The sequence below is a fragment of the Aquarana catesbeiana genome, linkage group LG10, assembly GCF_042186555.1.
Source record: "Aquarana catesbeiana isolate 2022-GZ linkage group LG10, ASM4218655v1, whole genome shotgun sequence".
Lineage (NCBI taxonomy): Eukaryota > Metazoa > Chordata > Amphibia > Anura > Ranidae > Aquarana > Aquarana catesbeiana.
This window is the reverse complement of record NC_133333.1, coordinates 201,333,408-201,357,490: the sequence shown is the minus strand read 5'-3', so window position 1 is coordinate 201,357,490 and position 24,083 is coordinate 201,333,408. Positions and strand designations below refer to the sequence as shown.

Sequence of the window (24,083 nt, the reverse complement as noted above, 5' to 3'; positions counted from 1 at the left end):
GCTGCCCAAATGACATGTAGAAGGTTTTTCCCCAGTATGCAACCAGAGAGCACACCCTTGTCTATAAGCTCCCCAGCAGCACCTAGAACTTGCATAGCAAATCTACTTCTATCACATTGTTACGCATTGTTGCGCATATGGTCTAGCAGCCTCTGGAGAGCCTTTCGTCCACCAATTACTTGGAAGCATTGCCGTTACCAAATATTCTACCAAACTGTACCAATCAGATCCACCTTTTGTAGAGTGCAGCTTTTAAAACACAATTCCTAGTGTTAGTACACTGCAGTACCAACCTATCCATTAGAGGAGCAGACACAGACGTACATAGTGGCTAAACATTTCACCGTTTTATACATTTCCTTTATGTCTGTTGAGAGGAACTTTGAATGACTAAGCTTGTGAAGACTCATTTGCTGACGCTTTAGAGGATGTATTTTTTTAAAGTGACTCCATCAAAGCTGAAGGTAGTGTCACCCATAGCTGGTACAATATCCCGGTGCTTCTCAAGAGCGTTGCTATGTGCCATATCCACTGTCATACTCTCAGTAGGCATTCATGAGCTGCTCCTCAACTTACCAGGGAAATGTCACTTTGGCACACCATTTTATTTTTCAAATCATATGAATTTTTTTCAACCTTTTGAGAAGGTAGATGTTCTACTGAGAAACTAGTAGCCCTGGCACACAGTTTCTCTGTTTCACCTGAAACTGTTGCTTAGGGAAATTGCACACTTTCAGTGATGAGCTATTTTTTTATTTTTTTTAAGTAATACCATACACTGTGATTAAAGCATTAGATGATGTATAGTTACAGTAGAGGATATGTACAAGACTTTATTTTTCATCCATGCTGTGAACGCTTAGTAAATTCATATTTATGTTTTTTTTCCAGGCTCTGATATGGCTGTGTTCTGTCTCCTCTGCGGGAAACGTTTTCAGACTCAGACTGCACTCCAGCAGCACATGGAGGTCCATGCAGGAGTGAGAAGCTACATCTGCAGTGAGTGCAACAGGACTTTTCCCAGCCATACTGCACTCAAACGCCATCTCCGTTCACACACAGGTAAAAAAAACTTTATACTTCTACAGTACCATGTACAGCACTTTATGGCTTTCTTTGATAGTGGATTAGCTCTGGGATTTCTTCCATGTGTGGATGTTCCTAAAACATTCCAAATATTTTTAATTTGGTTTCATTTAAATATTGGCATTTAGACATCTACATCTATGTAGTTACACTACATATCCAATCCCAAAGAGATGTTTTTCTACGCACTATGGTCTTACAGTACCACGGACAGCACTGTACAGTTTTCTTTGATAGTGGATCAACTGTAGGATTTCTCTCATGTGTATGCCCTTGGAACATTTAAAAAAATTACATTTTGGTTTCTTTAAATTTGTTTTTGGCATTTAGAGATCTACAGCTATGTAGTTAAGCTACATATCTGGTTCTGAGGTAATATTTATTTTTATTTTTTTGTATGCACTATGATCTTTTCCAAATTTAATCACACTAAAACACATTGCACCTTACACTTGCATACAAGGTTTTTTTTGTTTTTTTTTAGTTCCACCAGTGGCTTGAAAGAAAAAAATCTGACTCGATTCCCCCATCCACACGCTTGATGTGGATGGAAGAATCCTCCCTGCTAAGCTATTGTTTAAACAATGGAATACGCTCATCAGCATTGCAGGGTATAGCCCGCAGCACTGATTGAGTAGCAAAATTCCAACAGGGCAGACATACAGAAGTTAGTCAGTAGATCGACTTCTGTACAACCTCGCTGCCAATACATAGATTGAAATTCAGCCAGTAATAAAAAAAAGACAAGTAGCAGGGTACAAGGGTTTACACTTATAACCGCACAATATGTATCAAATTTAGCATGTGTATAAAAGTTTTAACATCTAGAGATAGAGAGATCTCGATCTACATCTATCTCAGATAGAGAGAGAGAGAGAGATATCTCTGCTTTATTTTTTTTGTTAAAGGCTTTCATTGTTTGTCGACATGAGGGAATTTATATTTTTAAATATTGAATAATACTGCAGACAGCTTTTTTATTGTGTAATGGCAGATAAAAATTATACTTTGAGTCAGCTCAGTGACAAATACCTGTCAGATATGTCAAGTATTGTCAAAGTATGAGGATGTTAGATATAGACTTTGCGATGGTTGTAAAATTCCTATTAGAACTGGATCAACTTGTATTCCAGGTTTCTAGGACTTACGATTTCATCCAAAACCCACTTGTCCTTTGATTTACAAAGTCTTCAGGTTCTTTTTAACAAAATCTTTAGATGACGGGTTGGTGAAGGTGAAGTAGGACATCAGTGGATAATTAAGTATTCTTGTCAATAGTAATACCATTAAAGCAATGATCTATATAGTAGCCTTTTTTGGACAGAGCAGATTTTAAACATTGGTGCAGTGTGTGTTGTCCATAGTGGCTGATCAGATTGCAAGGGTCATACCCTACAGCTGGAAGTCAGAAGATGGATAGAGTAGAATCTGCTAAAATGTAGCCCAGAACTGAGTGATAGGATAATTTTTCTAATAGTTTAGTAAAGTGTAACTTCACTCTCTACATCAGAGGTCTTCAAACTTTATTAGCAAAGTGCCAGATTAATGTCTTTCACACCTTACGGGGGCCAGACTGTGGTCAGTGAAAGTAGACTATGTCTCACAATTGGAGATCAGTAGGAGGAGGAATAGTGTCCCATTGTTGGTGTCAGTGGAAGGAATAGTGCCCTGTCAGTGGAGGGAATATTGTCCTATCATTGGTGTTAGTAGAAGGAATGGTGTCCCATCGTTGGTGTCGGGGAAGGGAATGGTGCCACATCGTTGGTGTCAGTGGAAGGAATAGTGCGCCATGATTGGTGCAAGTGGAAGTAAAAGTGCTCTATCATTGGTGTCGGTTAGAGGAATAGTGTTACCATCATTGGTGTCTGTGGAAGGAATAGTGCCCTATTGGTGTCTGTGGAAGGAATAGTGACTGATATCAGTGGGCGTAACATAGCCTTGTATTGGTGGTAGGAGCATTGCCCCAAAGGCCGGATAAAGGCAATGAAAGGGCCACATTTGGCCCATGGGCCGCAGTTTTGAGAACATGGCTATACATCAACATTGACTATTTTTAATACTTTTTTTTTTTTTTTTAATCCTATTTACTTGTGTTAAACTTTTTTTCTTAACATTTCTTGAGTTACTTCCTGGTTTCCAGGCCTAGGCAAATTTCATTCATCCCAGTTGTCCTCAGGAGGGAAAGAAGGGCTTGCTCAGCTAAGCACTCCCTATTGCTTGCTTCCCTGAGCTAAGGGCAGATGGATGGCAGGAAGTAAATTCTTCATGAATCCATCTGCCCCTGCTCAAGATGGCCATGGCTAGAAATGCTAGGGAGATGTTTTTCAAAGTGATTTCTTGCCAAAATAAAGTGTGAAGACATGGCTGGGTTGGGTAAGTGCTTTGAATATGAAAAATTGCATAAATGGTGGTTTTGGTTTGTGGTGCTCAGATGCAGTGTAGTTCCACTAACATGCTCATCTGATCAGCTGCTAGGTGTTACACTCTCATTTCTTAGTTTCTCAACATTTTTAGCATCACAGCCAAGAACTGCACAGGAACCAGGTCTTACAAGGTTGTCACCTCTGAGACTGCTTCTCAGTCAAGTAAGTAGATGTTGACCATGGATGATGCCTAGCAAAGATGTGATGACTTTCAGATGAAGGCATTATCAGGGGGAGTTCTATGATTTGTGTGGGAGGTCATAAATACTTGTCACACTGTAGCATGCTTGCGCTTATGACTAATCTGAGACCAGTCAGTTTAATATAATTAAATGTGGGTGCTAGTCTGCAGTGTTTACTTTTTATTTAAACATTTTTTAAAAGTATTCAACAGATTAAAATGAGGCTGTTGCCTTTATATTGGGGAGATATTCCTCTACTTGTCCAGGAGATGCAACAGGCAGTTAAAAAAAAAAAAAAAAAGTTTTGGCTATACATACATTATAGGCTCCTTGGACAATCACTTTAGTCAAAGGCTTACAGATGAAGCATTTTGGTGGTAGTACAATGATCTGTTCAAATACAGTCTGTCAGTTCACGAAGATGGTCATATTACTGTGGCATTTGTTGGAGAAGCAAAACAATGCGAGTGTCATCCATGGAATTATCAACATCAAATGTAAAATGGTGCATTTAATGTATTCACCCATATTGAATATGTTAATTGCTCAAGTAAATGTTCTAGCAAGAAAAGTCAAATATACACAGTAAAATGCAGTAAGGAGAAATCGGGTAATATTCTTACATGTGGGGAACTTAACACACTAAGAATGCTTATAATGTTGGACTCCAGGCAAACAGCTAGATAAACAGTTGAAACGCAGATATGGAAAATGCTTAATTTGCCATGAGGATTTGTATTTCTGTTAAGCCAATTTTGTGATCCAGGCACCCCTACCAGACTGCCTGGTCTAAGACCTACCACAGCCTGTATACGGAGAGTGAAGTCAACGTTTTGCTTTGCCTTCCTTTCAGAGTTGGCTGGACCGGTAATAATTATCACACTAGAGCCTGATGTATTACTTTTTTTTTTTTTTTTTCTTTTAATCCATGACTGATTTATATAAGCAGGACACTACCTGCCTGGAGTTTGCATGTTCTCCCTGTGCTTGTGTGAGTTTCCTCCGGGTACTCCGGTTTCCTCCCACACTCCAAAGACATGCTGGTAGGTTAATTGGCTTCTGTCTAAATTGGCCCTAGTATATGAATGTGAGTTCGGGACCTTAGTTTGTAAGCTCCTTGAGGGTAGGGACTGATGTGAATGTACAATGTATATGTAAAGCGCTGTGTAAATTGACGGCACTATAGAAGAACCTTAATAATAATAGGCTTTTATATTTGCCCATTATTAGATTTTTATGGCCGAGCAAATATAGCACCATACATATTGTGACCATGTATGCCCAGTAAGTGTCCCCATAGGAATGCCATTGATAGTTTGTAAAAAGCAATGAAAATGGTAAAATTCCATGTAATGCTGTTTCCTTTAATTACCCCTTATTTAGTTGCATAGTTAGGTTTAAAAAAGACTCATCCAAGTCCATCTAGTTCAACCAATACAAAAATTTAAAAGAATCATACAATCCCATACACCTATAGCGGGAAGAGCATCTAGCTTGGTAAATGGACTGTTCTTGCCTTCAGTGCTTTGAGTCCCTGGCAAGCATGCAGCATGTGAGGTCTGAGAAAAGGTCCTCTTTCGTATACGTCTTTTTGGGTCAGTGATGTACGTATGAAAGGGGTGGGTTCAGCAAACAAGCCAAACTACTGGTATTTCAGAATAGGCCAACATATAGCAGCCTACGCATTGCCTTTTCTTTAATACTGCCTCTTAAAGCCCAACTCAAGCCAGACCATTTGCTTTTGTTTTGGATAGGGCAGGTAAGGGTTAGTGTTCCTCTGGGATTTTTACTGCCATGTGTATCCTATCCCTACTGGTAACACTTATCCTCGCTCTCTCTCCTGATTACAGGGTATACGAAGGGCAGGAAATGATGGGACATATCCTCAATGAGTACAGAAAGCTCAAGAAAAACATTTATTTAATAGAGCAGGGAGATATAAGAACACCTAGCATCATGTTTTTATTACTATGCATCTCCTGGCCCCGAATTTCTTGTTCTGGTATCAGCAGGACATTAAGTGAGGGGACATTTCCCCAGTTAGGACACAGACTGCCAAAAAACAGATTCTGACTATTACCCACTCTATGGAAAACATCTATTTTAGAGTCCTGTCTATGTATGCACGATTGCTGCTCTTTAATGATTAGAAGGTATTACTTTTCCCATAGACATCTCATATTAACAGCAAAAGGAACAGCAACCCCTGTCAGAACAAATGAGCACATATAGAACTAGACCTGTCGGTGACAGAAAAAGGACTGTGTGAAAACACTTAAGCAACTTTTGCATAAGTCACCACTGGCCAGAGCCTGACCAGTTTCTCTGATAAGGAGGGTGGAAGGTGTAATGGGTAGACGATTGATCCCCCCCCTCCTAGTCTTGTGCTGCAGAGTGGCGCGTGCTTTCATTAATAATGCAGGAGGTGTCTTCAGCATGCGTGCCCAGTCTGTGTGCTTAACATTAGCAGCTGTGTTTGATAGCAAAGCCACTGTCAGCCTCCTGGCATTGATTTAGTGGAACTCTTCATATACTATCATATTAACTGTGGAAAAAAGGGATGATGGGGTCACAAGTATTGCGCCTTTTCTGCCAAAGAAAATGTTGTGTTTAAAAAAAATTAATAAATAAATACTAAAATGACAGAGAAAATTAAGACCAATGTTGCTGACCTGCTGCAAACAAGTGTTTCCTAGTTTTCAAATTGATCCAGTGACTTCAGTATTCCTAAGACACAAAACAAGTATACAGATGGGGGAATTTTAACATCACTGAACTTATGATCTGCGTGCTTGTTCCAGGTCAGTGACTCCTAAGCTATTAAAGCTAGAGGCAGCCAGGCAACTGGCATTTTCAAAAGTCTGTAATGGCACATCCACATTTCTGTCCAAGTTGATGTGCTAAAAAAGTAAACAACTACCAGTATGTTTAATAAAGGTAATCTATATCTGCCGGATGTTCATTTAAAACACCCCGCTTTCACATTTTTTTTTACCTACAGGTAAGCCTATAATAAGGCTTACCTGTAGGTAAAATGAATATCTCCTAAACCTGCACAGTTTAGGAGATATTCACCTTGCATGCAGCCGCTGGACAGCGGCGCATGCGCTCTGAAGGTCCAGTGGATGGTGTCGGAAAGAGGACTCCCGCGTGCATGCGCAGGAGTGACGTCGTCATGGCTCTGGCCACTCGCAGTGCTGGAGCCGCAAACGCGGAGGAAATGCCGAGGGAATATGTAAGCTCTCTCAGCCATGACCGAGAGGTGATGCTGGCGCTTTGTTCTAAGGTAAGTATTTCATTGCATAATGAGCTAGTATGAGTTGCATACTAACTCATTATGCCTTTGCCTTACAGGTTGTTTTTTTTTTGCGGGTATACAACCGCTTTAAACTCTGTGAGGGCTATCCTTTGCTATCCTTTCTTCCCTGTCAAACTGTCCAGTTTTATAATATAAAAATACCTGCACTAGTTGAAATACTATATAGATTGAATGAGACAATGAATAAATAAATTAATATATCCCTTAAGCAGCCAGCACAAAATTGATTAACAATAAAAACGATATACAAAAAAGGTGCCATTAAGGTAATGATTCCTTAATGAAGACTCAAGATAAACCATACATGATGGGATAAACACTTGATCGTGTAGAGACGGAAAAGAGCCACCACTGACACCCAAATAAACTGCCTCTTACCCTCCTCTGTGGCAGTCTGTCACCTGTCCTAAAATCGGGACCCTATCTCCTGATCTTAGGAGAGGTGACAGACTGCCGCTGCCTGACACGTGGAAGAAGCCGGAAAAAAAGTGCCAGCGATATCCCCCAAGAACATTGAGAACGCATTGTGGAGAGCCGATTGTCCATGTACACCTTGCCTGGTTTACTCATCGTTGGTGATCAAGGTTTAATTGTATCCAAGGCCCATCTGACCCCTGTAATAAGGGTCTAAAGAGGAGGGTAAGAGGCAGTTTATTCAGGTGTCGGTGGTGGCTATCTTCCTTCTCTACACGATCAAGTGTTTCTCCCATCATGTATGGTTCATCTTGGGTGTCCATTTTTTTAGTTTAGATCTAGTTTTATTGGTTGATACACTCCTTGTGGGTCGTTAACTATATATAATGATGCCAGGATCAGGAGGACCACCCTGGATATTGTACCCATTTAGAGAGTTTTCAAAAGTGTATATAGCAGGAGGCACTTGTAGGGCAAGAAATTATTGCACTTTAAAGTGTCTACAGTTTGAGTCACTGCAACAAACCCAGTTGGTTTGTTTTATTTCTGCAGTTTTTTTGGTTTTTTTTGGGGTGGGGGGGGTAATATTTTGTTAATGAGATTTCCAAAATGAATTGAGCGCATTACCCATTCATTTGGGTTGCAATAAGATACAAAACCAGAATCTTCTCTATTAAAATGACCAACAATTAATAAGCAAAAATCAGCCTGGGCTCACTATGGGAGAATAGAGAAAAAAAAAGTCTACTGGGATCCCCAAGGCATCACAGAAGACAATATAGGCCTAGTTAAAGGTACCACATTGTGCACATTAAATACATTAAGCTCCCCAACCATTCAAAAAAAAGTGAAGGGACTTTAAAGGTACCAAGTCCATAAACTAGTTATATTTAAAAAAAAAACACAATTTTTAGTTTTCCTTTTCAAAATCTAAGAGAAGAGGAGATTAAGGGGGAGATATGATCAACATGTAAAAATACGAAAGGGGTCCATTTAGTGAACTTTTAGTGTTAAGTTAATCACTTTTAAGGTCATCACAGAGGACAAAGGGGCACTCTTTAAGTCTAGAGGAACATTAGAGTATTAGAACATTAGAGTATTTGATACTAAATACGGAAAGGTTTCTTCACAGTAAGAGCTGTGAAAATGTGGGATAGACTCCCTTAAAAGCTGGTTCTGGCCAGCTCAGTATATTGCTTTAAAAAAAGCCTGGATTATTTTCTAAATGTACATAATATAACTGGATACTAACAATTATAGGTAAAGTTGATTCAGGGATTATCCGATTGTCTTTTGGAGGATCAGGAAGGATTTTTTTTTTCCCCTGCTGGAGCAAATTGGATCATGTTTTGCTGTTTTTTTTTTTTGCATTCCTCTGGATCAGTGTTTCTCAACTCCAGTCCTCAAGGCTCCCCAACAGGTCATGTTTTCAGGCTTACCATGATTTTTGCATAGGTGATTTGATCAGTTTCACCGCCTTCGTAAGTACCACAGCCGTTTCATCGGAGAGAAATCCTGAAAACATGACCTGTTGGGGCGTCTTGAGGACTGGAGTTGAGAAACACTGCTCTGGATCAACTGTGAATATGGGATTGTAAAAAATGTTTCGTTTTCCCCTTTTTATTGGTTGAATAAATATATTTTTCCTAATAAAACTAGTTTGTGACTTGGTACCTTTTTTAAAGTCTTCTAGCTTTTTTTTCTATTAGGGAGCTTTACAGAACTAAACAGCCACTTGGGCTACCATTTTAGCCTCCGTCTGATGGCAGTTGCCATGGTGTTGAACATGTGATCAGTTATGACACCAGCTATTTGATAGCTTTATAGTGCGATTGAGAACATAAGCAAATGTGACAGTTTTTCATGGCATGCCTTGAATGTAATCTGTTTTGTACAACCATTATATCAATGGGCTTAGTTCTGCTTTAACAGTGGTAGATGTCTATTTTTTTTTTTAACTTCCTAGGAGAGCAAGTCCTTTGTGTTGAGCAATATCACTCCCAACTAGACAGTCCTTGTCTTTAAAATACTGTATTTTCAGATCTAATGTTTTGAATGCTTTGAGGTTTGGTTAGCTTTTATTCCGTTTTAGTAAAAACAGAGACCACATTTTAATTTGGGATTTGGCCTCTTGGTAATGCATTCTACTACTATGCTTCCATGTGTAATGCAAATTGAATGTACTTCCACAAGCACATTCACTCTTCATGCCATGAACACAACTGTGACTTGCGGCTATTTGTTATATTCATTTAAATGTATTAATGTTGTGTGTTTGTTTTTTTTTTTTATGTGTATGTTAGTGCCAGCCTTCAGGCTTTCTATCGACATAGATTTCATAATGTTATAAAATACAGCCTTGACTGTATCAATGAGCCTATTTGCTTATGTATCTTGTAGCAGTCCATTGCTGTTTACCTCTGTCTGCTTTATGCAGCTCGTACACAGACTAAACACGTGTCAAACTCTTGCTTCCTCACAAGAGGCCGATTATGCATTGCTTACGCTCAATTATGTATTGGGAGTCTATTAAGAATTAAACTTATTAAATAGATAAGGAGCTCAATTTATTATTTCGCAGCAGTGCGTAACCCTTTCTGGCATATTCATGGCTGGCGAGGTCTTTTCCCCCCCTTTTTTTTTTTTTATTTTTTTTTTTCCCTGCCTTTTTTTTTTTTTTTTTAATCAAGTGTTTATAGTTTTGCAGTTGGAAATAAGGAGTGTAATAAAAGAATACAAGTAGATAGAGCACATGTAACCAGGAGGACAATTTATGCAGAGGCACAGCCGCGGCCTGACACCAGGATAATGAAAAAACGTAGGTCATTGTGGATGACTTAAAGTCTCTGGGAGTCGGAGAAAATGTATGAAGCAACGAGAACATTACACGCTTGGCAGGCTGGCCGAGGAAAAAATACAGGCGCCCCTGTTCCCCCGCCGTAAACGCAAGGGCCTCCGATCCGCAGCCCGCAGAAAATTGCAATTACAGTGACAAGTGGAATCAGTAATATTTTAAATATTCATGAGCTGGGGCTGCGGTGATCAATCTGGTTTTATTGTCCTTGCTCTGCCTTCTGACATAAATAAGGAGCCACGGGCCTGTCACCCTCTTTATTATATTTTCTGTCACCAGACTTGGCTGACTGCTGGAAAGGATGTGTGCCACTTAAGTTCTGTGTATGTTTGTGTAATGCACAGAACTACTACTGTACATAGACTGATATTAATATGTGTGATCAGCTTTATGCTCTCTAAACATCTAGAGTGAGCTGTAAGGGTTTTTTCACTTGTAACCTACTTTGCATGAATCTAACTTAAAGTGATTCTAAACCTTTTTTTTATTTTTTATAAAAAAAAAAAAAGGTAATGCTTGCGTGCTCTGTGCAATGGTTTTGCACAGAGCAGCCCTAAACCTCCTCGCTCCCTGCCAACACTCCTGGCTGCTACTCTTCTCTTCAGCGAGTGCCCCCATAGTAAGCCACTTTCTAAGGGGGCACTTGTGCAGGCTCAATCCCTGGCCACACTGCCTTCATCCACAGTCAACGCAGCTCGTCCCCACCCCCTGCTCCCTCATCACAGGATTTGATTGACAGCAGCAGGAACCAATGACTCCCCCCTGTCCTGTGAGGAGAGCGAGCCACTGCTCTTGGGCACAGCACTGGATCGAGATTGGGCTCAGGTAAGTATTTTGGGGGGCTGGGGGAAGCAACATTTGAAGTGAGTGGTGGTTTTCTTTTTTGTGTTTTTTTTGTAACCTGAATGCAGAGAAAAGCGTTAAGGTAAAAAGCCTTTAGAACCGCTTAAAACGCCTCTGTGTGTAAATACATGCATATTTATATAAAACTGTAATGTAAAATACACTATAGAATATGTATCTATAGCTGATGATTAAAATGTATCTCAACCCATGAACTAATTGTAATAAATTGCAGCGTAAACTTGACAGCTACATTCGTTTTCATGTTTTCAGGCTAAGAACATTTTCAGCAAGTACAGAAAATACCTAATCTTGCCAAAAATGTTTCCTGTCATTTTTAGTGAACTGAACTAAACTGGAAGAAGGGAACAATGTTTTCCTTTTTTCTGTAAACTGCTAACCCTTTCATCTTCCATGTAATAGAAATGGGCAAAGCCAGAAATGTCCAGCCTAGTGTGACAACCATGGTTCCTTCCATAGATACAGTAGTGGAGCAAACCTAGCCATGCAACAAGAATTGTGTTTTTTCCTTTTTAAAGCTGTGACAGAGATGATACAAATCCAAAGATATCAATGTGAGCTTCTGTGTCATCATGTTGCACTAGTGATGAGCTTCCACACTTGAATTAGTAGACTTCAGTGCTCTTCACTTTCTGCAGGAGGCATCCAAAGCCTCTCCAAATTATAGAAATGTGTAGAGATTCACAAACTCTTTGCCTTAGGCCCCTTTCACACTTGTGCGACTTGTCGCATGACAAGTCGTTTCCCATGGTTTCTAATGATAACCATTCATATATGTGTGACTTCAAGTCGTGACGACTTCCCAGTAGTCCCCATACTACATTGGTCTGACTTTCATGCGAGTTGAGGTCTATATACCTCAAGTTTACACAGGCATTCCCTCAAATCGCATCAAAATCGTGGCACTTTGAGGTCGCAGTAGTGTGAAAAGGGCCTTGGGCTGCATTCACACCTGAGCGTTTCAAAGTTGCGCAATTGTACCGCGGTTTTGTGCAGGTCATCAATGTAAAAATGCCTGCCCCAAAGAAGCTCATGTTCTTTTTTGACCTTAACGCGTTTTTCAGGAGTTTTGCTTCAGTTGACAAAGTCCGATGTGGACAGGTGCCATTAAAATGAATGGGATTTTTCTTGTTGGGTGTTTTTTCAGGCAATTTTTCATGTGTTTTACAAGCATTTTATGAGCTGAAAATGTGTGTGAATGCCGCCGAGATGGGTGGCAGCCTTGGTCTCTTTTAAAACCTTGCCTTCTCTTTTTAATTACTCTCTTCCCTCATTTCATAAGAAAGATGAATGCCTAATGTTCTATTGCATCTTGGATGCATTTAGGAAATTAAAGCATAAAAACAAAAATTTAAAGTAGAACTAAAGGCAAAACTTTTTTTCATAAACACCTGTCAGATTGTTTTTTTTTTATTATTTATTTTTCCCCTTCTGTGTGCCGTTTCAGAGATTTACCTTCATTTCCTGTCCCATAGCCAAACAGAGTAATGCCCCGTACACATGGTCGGATTTTCCGATGGAAAATGTCCGATCGGAGCGTGTTGTTGGAAATTCCGACCGTGTGTGGGCTCCATCGGACATTTTCCATCGGATTTTCCGACACACAAAGTTGGAGAGCAGGAGATAAAATTTTCCGACAACAAAATCCGTTGTCGGAAATTCCGATCGTGTGTACACAAATCCGACGGACAAAGTGCCACGCATGCTCAGAATAAATAAAGAGATGAAAGCTATTGGCCACTGCCCCGTTTATAGTCCCGACGTACGTGTTTTACGTCACCGCGTTTAGAACGATCGGATTTTCCGACAACTTTGTGCGACCGTGTGTAGACAAAACAAGTTTGAGCCAACATCCGTCGGAAAAAATCCTAGGATTTTGTTGTCGGAATGTCCGAACAAAGTCCGACCGTGTGTACGCCCTATAAGAATACCTGCAAATTAAGGGAATTCTTTGTGGTCCATCCAGGTCGCCAGAACCAGTATCCCTATTGGAAGGTTTTTCCTCGTACTTTTCTGGGGACAAACCAAAATGTGGGGTTTTCTTTTACTTCCAATGATAATGATAAACTGGATAAATAGAGAGGGTGAATCTTTTAATGGGGCCACTAAAACCTGACAGGTTTTCTAATCCCTCTCCACTCTTATCCAAAACTTTAAAAACAAAACTTTTTTTTTTTTTTTTTTTTTTTTTTTTTTGTTATACTTTAATGTATTGCAGCTAGCTTACCAATCATTACATGTGGAGACTGTGTCAGTTTCTTTATTCTTTTTTGCCCCATCTTGGGGTGGCTACACTCACTCCCACAAGCTTTGGAAGGGCAACTTAACCATCCTTGGACAGTAACATTGTCAGTCTTTGGAGAGGGTAGTGTTAATTGCATTATTAGATTTGGATGGACTTTGTGAGTGAACAACAAATTAAACCTCGCTCCAACTAACACTTCTTAAGCAGTTAGGAGAAACCTATTTTTTTATTTTTCTTAGAGATAAATGTTTTAACTAACTAAAAAAAAAGCAGACCATTGTCAACTCTTCTGTCAGTGTTAAATGGTTTGTCTCAGCCATCTAACTACCACTTTTCCTGGACAGCTTGGTCTGTTAAAAGAAGTTAGGAAGATAATAGACTTGCTGGCAGGAATGTAGAAACAAGGTATTTATTAAAGGAATACAGTCAGCAAATCTAAGCACTGGTAAGGTGCAAAATATTACACTTTTATTTTTGGGTGTAGATGCGCTTCTTTGCTATGTCCATTTTTTTTTTTCTTTGCAATAAAGCTGAAGTTTCACTTTTAATCTAGAACCACAGAAATGTAACGAATGAACGTTTGTAATTTCAGGTGATCATCCATACGAGTGTGAGTTCTGTGGTAGCTGTTTCCGGGATGAAAGTACGCTGAAGGGCCATAAGCGTATCCATACAGGGGAGAAGCCCTATGAGTGTAATGGCTGCGGGAAAAAGTTCAGTCTCAAGCACCAACTGGAAACACATTACAGAGTTCATACAGGTACATTTTATTATAGAGCTCTTCTGTGTAGGGACAGAACATATAGTAAATATGGGGTTGTTTACTGAGGGGGAAAAATGTGGTCCAGAAATTAACACTGCTGTAAAAAAACCTAAAAGATGAGGGTATTTAAAAATTATCTGTACTGCTTAAAGGATCAGCCCACTCCAAAACCAATTGGGTAGATGTAGGGTCACTCATCCAACGAGTGTTAGGTCTCAGGTGCCCTATTTTGAAGTGTCTAGTATCCCTGTGTAGTAAGAAGTCCCAATACCCAGGGAGAGAGAAAACCAGTAATATCTGCAACAAATGGCTAGTTCTGAAAAATTTGGGAGCAAAGATCTAGTCCTAGGAGATGTGATGTTTTCTTTGGACTGACCCTTTAATAAGAATATAAGAAGGTACACCGTCACATGCATTATTATTTCTTCTTTCTTTTTGTGTATGCGGTTTTAAAAAATCTGTTATTGAAGCTGCTGCCCCAGCAATTAAAATAAACAAGGATCACTTATGATATATTTTCTCTTCTTTAGTCATAAACTTTTATTTGCAATAAGTCTTGCTCTTGAACCCTACAAAAAGGGCACGTTGGATTTTTTGTAGGCTGCATAAATAACTAATCGTCTTGGTTAAAAACTGCTTATGAATGAAAAATCTGGTATAATTCTTACTAATGGTTGTAGAAAACCTTTGGAAGTTACCAAACCTTAGATCTCCCTGCATGACTAGCCTGCAAATGAATGATCTTAAACTGCATGGTTCCAAAACTTGCAGAAATTCACCAGAGCAAATTATGATTTTCACCATCTTTTTGATTTTCTCAGGCGAGAAACCTTTTGAGTGCAAGTTGTGTCACCAGCGTTCTCGAGATTATTCTGCTATGATAAAACATCTCCGGACCCACAATGGAGCCTCACCTTATCAATGTACCATCTGCCTCGAATACTGTCCCAGCCTATCTGCCATGCAGAAGCACATGAAGAGTCACAAACCTGAGGATATCCCTGCTGACTGGAGAATTGAAAAGACCTACTTGTATTTGTGTTATGTGTAGTAAAATAAGTTCATATGTTTGTAGGAGAGGTGAAACCGTAATATGGGGAGAGCTGAGCAATAGACATGTTGAAAATCCACTTTAAAGCAAAGAAATCAAACACATCCTCCCATTTTTGGCCTTCTCATGGGATCATTTGCTGCTTTTCTTTTTTGGGTTTGAATGTGTGCTCACTGATAAGATTAAATAATCTTGCAAATGGCATTAATCTATCCCAGTTTCCAAATAAATCCAATATTTGCTTAATTTTGAAGAACATGTAATTGTTTGGAGTAACTTGTGTATAAAAGATTTTCTCCATGACTACAAAGTCCTTATGTAAATGTGCGTTGGGCAAAATATGTTCTGTCTGTTCCTGCTGGTGAGGGGATATTCACCAATACTAAATCTGTAATCTTTTAGGTACTGATAGGGAGTGTGTATCTACCATTTTGGGGGTCACGTTGATTTCAAATTAGTCATCCATAGGTCTTTGAGATGATTCAAATGCCATCCAAAGACTTGTTTAGAGACTTTTTAAAATGTTTGAAATTTATGAAATAATTTGTTTAATGCTCCTTGGATCCAGCTGTTAATGTAAATGACCTAGCCGAGTAAGCTGGATTGTTTAAGAAAGTATCCTGCTCTAGTGTGGAGCATAACCTGTAATACCATCCGGTATTTTTTTTTTTTGTAGCACTGAAGGGGTTTGGAACCTCAAATTAAAAGTTTGTCTTCAATTTTTTTTTTAGTCCACTGCTAGTCTCTTTTTTCACAGTACAGTCCGTATGTATGCAACATTGTCATTCCCTAAGCTTCTCTATGTCAAAGTACAGTAAAGGAGTCAGTGACTTGCTGTGGTGGCTATAAAAAATATGAAGTGGAGCACTTTGGAAAATATTTACTTTCATTTGGAAGGAAAATTATTAGCAAAGATGGCGACACCATTTTTGGTGAATTTAGCTGATCGAAAAATTTGTCAGCGTGTGTGTACTGACCACAGGAAAACTGGTCTATTAGGTCCTGAGAGATATGCAAGGCAGCAGATAAAGTTCAATTTTCATCTGTGGCTAAAAAAATTGGTTCTAAGAGCATAAAGGGCAACCCTTTACCTATGTAATAGCCAAGTTAATGGATGTGTTTGATTCATTTGCTTGTTTCCCCTTTCTTCGCATCTGAAAAAAATGAATTCCTAGCATCCTCTTGTGAGTCAGTACGTTTTCACAGAGGTCAAATTTAATAGGGAGCTGCTTCTATGTACATAGTCTGTTTAATTTTGTTTAGCACATTGTACTTGAATTTTTGATTTCTTTTTGATGACCTCATATTTGCCAGTGCCTAATTTAAGGCATTTTGTTTCCATAAGACACAATGTAGGAAAGGAATGTGCCAAATACAAAGTGGGCAGGATGAAACAATGTGTCCTTTTTTTTTTTTTTTTTTTTTTTATTTTAATTTTTTTTTTTCTGTACCAAATATGGTATTCAATCTAGGGTTGACACGGCCCTTTTGCGTAATGCTTGGGCTTTTTTTTTTTTTTTTACATTCATAAAAGCTACCTCTTAACCTGTATGCTGCAAGAGGTGCCTACAACACATGTAACAATGCTTTATAGGTCCCTCTGACAGCGAATGGGTTAATATTTTTTTTTTTATTATTATTGCCGTTCCATGTTAATCTTATGTTATGCTTAAATGCTATCGTTTTCATCTCATTTTTATTTCTTGCTGTTTTTGTGATTAAGCTGCATTTATATATAAAAATAAATATAATTGGTTTAGAGGGATAATATGGTAGATAGCCTTATTGGGGAAAAGCAGAAGAGACATTTTAACCTTCTTTACTGCAGAGTGGTTTTTCTATTTTGACCTCTGTTGTACAAAGGGCTAAGATACTGCTGTTGTCGTCTTTTGCCATTTGAAATGCCAAGAGCCATTTTTGGGCTTGTTCAGTAAGGCTGAGAAGAGCAAGATAGACATGCAAGGTACAGTGACCTTCAGTGGCCCATCAGATTTGCAGTAGGCTCTATTGAGAGGTGATTACTGATTGGTTGCTGCATGTTTGTACACTTGGCACATCCCATTGTGCTTTGCATCCTCTTACTGAAAAATCCAGTGTGATTGGTTCAAATGGCACCCCATATTAGAGACATTTTATTGTAGCTCTAAGGGGTAGTGGGAGGGTGAGTGAAGGATCTGTGGTTTAAACTTGAATTTGTGAATAGAAAATTTAGTTTTTTTTTTTCTTTTTTTTTGTTTAAAATTCATAATGTGAAGGTGATTAAAGTATTAAAATTTCTTGGCAGATATACATTATATATATTTTTTTGCAGTATGTACCAATGCAGACTCGTACAGTAACAGATGAATGCCAGCCAAAATCTTCAAGGCAAAATGCTTGATGGATTTCCTCATCATACACAGGGAATAAGGGATTAAAAGTTGATCCAGAAAAGCAAATGGCAACAACCTTATATATATATCCCTTCCCTGAGGTTCTGCTCTGAACTTTCTCCTCCTCACACATGAAAAACAAAAACATTACAAGGGGCAGGACAAATATTTGCAAAGTTGTGATATTTTTGTAATATTTGTTAGTCTTTTTGTCAGTTTTGGCCCTATATATATTTTTTTGTAACGTGAACAGGACTCTGTGTGTATGTGTGTGTGTACGCGTGTATGCACGCCTGGTCAATAAGTACCTTGCGTGCTCAGTTGTATTGAAAGTCATACAGTATTGTGCTTAATCAGAGACTCTGCTTCTGCTGGTGTGGGAATGTAAACACTGCTTACGCTTTTTGGTGTATTGTCTCCTCTAATTTTTTACTGGACTTTCTAGAACATGCCTTTTTTTTTTTTTTTTTTTTTTTTTTTTTCCATTCTGTCTGTAAAGCAAAATTTATAGATGTCATGTAAAATGGAGAGACACCCTGATTCTAAAGTCCTATTTTAGAGCAATATGTTTTGTACCTTAAAACCCAAGAAGGAAAAGTGGAAATATACTGAGAAAAAATTTGGCCTATCTGATGTAAGGAAAGGTAAAGAAGCAGCTGAAAAAACTTATTGCTGCAATAATCGAAATCCCACATAATTTACTGGGTTGTAAGACACTTAAGGCACTGGTCGCATGGGGCTTCTGCAGGAAGGTATGCTAATGGCAACATTTCTTCTTGACCAGTCACTAAATTTTTGTTTTTATAACCTTTCTTGGACGTTTTTTCCTATACCATAAAGGCTACATTTTAAAATATTTGACACTTTTTTTTTCAGTATACATCTGCTTTTATATTGGACAAAAAACATATTAAATACTCCATCTTTCTAATTAATTTGATATCGTAAAGCAGGGCACTGAAATAATTTGCTGTGTTATTAGTGTGCATTGCCCCTCTAGTTCCTGATTCGTATAAATTACAGCCATTAAAAAAGGTTTTTAAAAAAACTACAGCTAGTGGGTCCTATGAGTGAGCTGTTTCCTATAGCTATCTTGTTGCATGTGAAAGTTAACCGCTTAACTCTGGCCAAAACTTTTTTTTTTGGCTATCCCTGTTGTGGAACTTTCCTTTGCTTCCTGTTTTGCTGACTAACTGGGAACTGCTGCAGGTTGCAATTCCTTGTTTCAACCTCCTGAGGATTGTTTGGTTTTTTTTCCATTGGTTTGGGTAAACTTTTTCCCCTGTACTAATACTTTTTCTAGGAAAAAGAGCCTGCTAAGTGAAGACCTAGCCAAAAGTGTCTTCAAAGGTTATCCGATTGGAAGACCTTATATCCCCTACTTCAAGTCAGTATTATACTGTACATACATATTGCAACATTAACAGTTATAATAATGCCAATTTGAGGCTGTCACATCACTGTCCACAGCAGATTAGTGTAACCTCGCTTTATGTACCAAGTTATTAAACAGACTTGATATGGAGCATTTATCAGTGCTGCAAGATCATGAATTGCATTCATTTGTAATCTGTTTGAAATCCCAGATCTCTTCATTTAACCTCAAACCGTAACGTAGTGTTTTCTGTTCTTATCAATGCCAGCTGTATGTTGACAGAGAAAAGGCTACTTTATTCTTTGTGCCTCAACATTTTTTTTATTTTAATTAAAATAAAATGTAAAGAAAAAAATAAAAAAGCAGCAATGGTGTCAGCTACAAAATATGTATGTATAAAAAGTCTGCTGCAGTATATCATTATTGTTCTACTTGTAAAAGAAAAAAAAAAGCAGCATTTTTTTGGATTTAGGCCAGGAGTGGCTTAGTTGCTAATGTTTCAGTAGTCATACATGCTAATAGACCAACCAAAACGTATTGATTTTTTTAAAATGTGACTGTCTGCTCCTAAAATTTAGGGAGACTCTGCTTATAGAATAGGCTAATATCCACTTCTTAGTGTATTCTGTTTTGATGGCTGTTATTGGCTTGTCCAAGCAATGACTTCTTATTCTCACTTACATATCATTTAAGATTTCATTCCTGGTAATTGGTCTGTTTAGATCTCAAAATTCACAATTTAGTTTTGTCATCTAAAACATAATTTAAAAGGATGACAATTATGTAACGTAACTAAAAAGGAGTATCAAAAATGCAAAAAGTATGACAATACTGCTTTATTCAGTTAAAAGGCTATATAGGCGAAAGCTAATTTTGTCATACTTACTGGGCAGCGTAGCACTAAGGCGAATCGGAAATCAGCTTCTGGGGTTTAAAATAAAAACCACTTGATAACAGTCAATATCTAACTGGGTGCTGCACTGCTCTGTAAAAAAAAAAAAAAAAATGATGGAAGTCATAAGCATACACCAGGAAGGTAATGTGCACAACAGACACTTCTCTTTATGAACAAGGAATTGTACTTTTGCTGCAGAACGTAACGATTAACTATGATTATCTCAACTACCATAGTTGTAGATCCTAGTCTTTTAACAAATTTCAAAATCTAAGCTGTTCCATTGACTCGGTTTACATTACCCACGGTGCCACCCCTGGTCAGTCCAAAGGATTTTGTCTGCTCTATTGTCTTTGCTGTACTTCTCATGATGTGTTTTGCATGTGCTCTGCTCTGTAAGAGGCCTGGTTAAACAGCAAAATAATCTGTCCATATATATTTTATGTGCACAATTATTGTAGCATTATGGACCAACTGCCATGAGGGACCTAGCAAAATTACTTCCTTTGCCCTCTCCTGTTTTCTAAGTTTTTTTTTGATTTTTCCTTTTTTGTTTTTTGTGTTTTTTTTTTTTTTATTTTTTTTTTTGACTCTGTTTCTTCTGCTTGCCTCCGTGTTATAACAGCACAAGTGCCAGTCGCAATTGCTGTCAGAAGTAAATTAATAGAAGTCAAGAAAAAAATAAAATAATAAACTATAGTGTTTTATCAATAGGTTTTGACCATTTTTTTTGCTGGTTGGTTTGGCATTTCCTTGTCTACCTGACCTGCATCGAAAATGATTAAATGTTAAGTCTACCTCAGCACCCTCTGCCTAAGTTTATTGGGTGCCTACTGGTTATGTTGCCTACAATACCTTTTTTCCTTTCTTCTCTGTATGTTCCCTGTCTTCTTTTATTTTCCGGACTTTATTCTTTATTATATCTTTATTTTTAACAAAACAGTGGCTCATATAAGGTGTAAAACAAATGTAACCATAAAGCCAGATTTTGCTGCAGAGTAAAATAGATTCACCTACTTGGTCTGTAGTGTGGTGTTCTATATTGAGTACAACCCATTGAATCCTTGCTTTAGCTGAACTTGACTGAAAGAGGCTTATGTAATTATAGTGGCTGTAAACCAATGCTTAGTTGTGCAGTTTATGCTGAGTACCACTAGTACTAAAGTGATTGTTTTTACAACTCACATGTTCTGTTCTCTCCCTTTTTTATATCCTTGGGCTTCGGCATCCCTTTTGTTTTCATTTAGAAGCCCTGCAAAGAATCTTGGTTGTCCCATGGTAACAATGGAGCTAAGCATTTAATAAAGAGCTGTGAAGGTATTGCCCAATCAATTGGATTACATCATTATGCCATTATGTGCTTTGAAAGCTAATAGTGTAGCTAGGTGCTACACTACTTGTACACCCGCTTTCTGAAATATAAACAAATCTGACCAAGTAGGTCATTAGGTCTATATGATTTAGGTAGTGTAATGGTTTTCGTATTGGGGCATTTCTCCTATCGGATGAGCAATCAATCTGGTGTTAGGTAGTACAGTACTGTGGAGGACAGGGGGGAAATTGGGTGGTGTTGTTGCCCTTACTTTATAAGCACAAATTGAAACACCCTTGTTTGCCATGTATGTTCCTAATTTAAGAAAAAAAAAAAAAAAAAAAAAATATATATATATATATATATATATATATATATATATATATATATATATATATATATATATATATATTTATGAATATATAACTTCTGACTTGGCATGGCTTCTCTCATATTTGATTTGTAAAATAAGCTACTGAAGAGAACCTACATCAGCCTTAATTTTTTTTTTTTTTTTTTGCATTTATTAAATTCTAGTGTCGTCATAATGTATGTATGATTCTATCATTAAAGTACATCAGAAAGACACTGGATGACTGAGAATCTCTAGGAGTTGTTTTAAAACCTCTATGGAGAAGAAAATTTGTTCTACATTTTGTAGTTGCCCCGATGCCATGTTATGTCTGGTTGTTAACCATGGCTATCAAATAAATATAAAGCATTTTTATGTCAGATGACTAAGGTTTCCTTGACGACTTGGTATATTCATGAACCTCCACGTATTATTGGGGCTCTTTTAACTGATCAAACTATACCCAGTTTGCTTGTAAATGGATGTGACAGATTTAAACAACCAGGAATTATTGCTGGTAGTGTTGATATGTCTTTGCTGACCAATCAAAATCCTACATTTTGAGGATATCTGTAGTTTATCCTATTGGCTGTCAGCAGTTTTAAGTGGCCTTCCAAAGCAAACCTGATATTATAAATGCTTTCTGCCAGCTTAAATCATCCACGGATTTCTTGTATCTCTTGCTTGAACCATTGCAAGTTGACCTGTTATATTCTCCATATTGTAATACAAATTTTAAAACCCCCAGCAAGAGCCTCAACCTTGTGATAGCCTTAAACACATGTGATGGACTTTGTTTCAGGTACAAATTTGTACTTCCTTCTTTTGGAGTCCCAAGGGTTATAGGTCAGTTTGTGATTCAAATGTCCCAGTGTAAAATTTTTGGTGGTTATTGAGGGTGGTTATAAGACTGGAGTTACCCATGTGTAGTATGTATTGCCTGTTTTGTTAAATCCACACATATAGTTGTAAATGCTGAGTTCCGTTTTGCTTTAGAAAGCAGCACTGTGATCTGCTTTGATAGAAACTAAATTGTATCCTGAATGTGGCAAAACCTAGCTTATGTTAATTGTATTTCAAGCTAAAGGACATAGCCAAAACCTTAATGAGCTTCTGCCTTTCTTGTTTTCGTATTGCTTTTGTTAACTTGTATTTTTGTTCTTGAAAAGTCGTTTTTTTGTTTTTTTTGTTTTTGTTTTTTGCTGCGCATATGCAGTACTCTCAAGAGGGCATAGCTACATTACTGACTCTCTCCCTCTCTGTGCCACTTTCCCTTGCCATGCTGTGTAGATGAGCATCTCTTTGTAACTACGGTGTTTCTCATTCTCTCTTCTTGGGTTTTGTTTTTTTGTTTTTTTCATTTTGATAGAGAAAAAAAATTTGAATAAAATGCTGCAGGATTTTTTTTCTCTCTACATTGTCACTAAGTGAAGTTTGTGCCTTGTATAGCAAAGAAAATATTTTTTACATCCTACTAACAGTAAAATAAATTTTTTTGTAGTGAACATTTTTTGTATTTTTATTTATAAGTCTCATAAAAAAAACAAAAATAGCAAATGTTTGGTTGTATACCTTAAATCTGCAGTTAGAATAAAGTTAATTCCACTGTCACTTTCGTATTTTGAAGTTTGTGTCTTCTTTTCTTATAAGGAAATGGCTTTGTATGATTTGTTTCTATGAAATGTACCTGTCAAAAAGAAACGTTACCAAACACTAAAACATGCTGGCACCAGAATGTCCCTTCAGAACTCTGCAAGAATGTCATGGGACCCTTGAAACCCGACGTGCTCCAAGTTTTTAATCCTTAAAGTAGAACTAAAGGCAAAACTTTATTTTGGATAAAGTAGGGGGAGGGTTATAACCCCTGTCAGGTCTTTGCTTGCCATCTGTGTCCACTTTGGGGAAATTTACCCTCATTTACTGTCCCATATTCAGAACAGGAAGTGAGGCAAAATCCCTGCAAAACAAGGGAATTGATTGGGGCTCAGTAAAACAAGTGTTCTCATTGGAAGATCTCTCTCTATTTTCTGGGGACAACTCAGAATTTGGGTTTTTCTTTTACTTTCAGGCTGGGTTCACACCATTGCGAATTGGATACGGAATCTCCGCATCCAATTAGCAATAACAGAAGATTTTGCCCGGCTCTCTATGGAGCTGGTTCACATATCTCCTCAGCAGGTCTGGTGCGTTTGGCAGAAAAACGTTGTGCGTCTTTTTCAGGTTGGACTTCAGCCCAAAATTCGGGTTGAAATCTGACCTGTACCTGAACCAGCACGCACCGGACACCTGCTGTGAGCCACATGCGGCTCATATGTGAACTCAGCCTTAATGATAATGGTAAACATGACAAATAGATTGAATGAATATCCCTAACAAGGACACAGATGGCAATAAAAAACTAATAGGTGCTCCAATCCCTCTCCAATATGTGCATAAAAAGTTTTATTTAGTTATACTTTAACATTTTTTTGATACTATAAAATTCCTGCCTTTTTCCCACTTCTTGCACATTCCTATTGACCCAAGGAGTAGGTGGACAGGGCTTTAACACTAGCAGGGAGGCTTATGTGGTTTTA

At 38.0% G+C, this 24,083-nt stretch overlaps 1 protein-coding gene across 8 annotated transcripts in view; it reads left to right on the top strand.

Annotated features, from left to right (window-relative positions):
• ZBTB16 (zinc finger and BTB domain containing 16) overlaps positions 1–23,118 on the top strand; it is a 206,433-nt gene extending 183,315 nt beyond the window's left edge. For all 8 annotated transcript variants that reach the window (XM_073603106.1, XM_073603113.1, XM_073603112.1 and 5 more), the window contains 3 exons: positions 892–1,062; positions 13,980–14,147; positions 14,972–23,118. In XM_073603106.1, the coding sequence (XP_073459207.1) occupies positions 892–1,062; positions 13,980–14,147; positions 14,972–15,201 (569 nt within the window). In that variant the 3' untranslated portion in view covers positions 15,202–23,118. The remainder of the gene's footprint in view (positions 1–891; positions 1,063–13,979; positions 14,148–14,971) is intronic.
• The last annotated feature ends 965 nt before the right edge of the window (positions 23,119–24,083 follow it).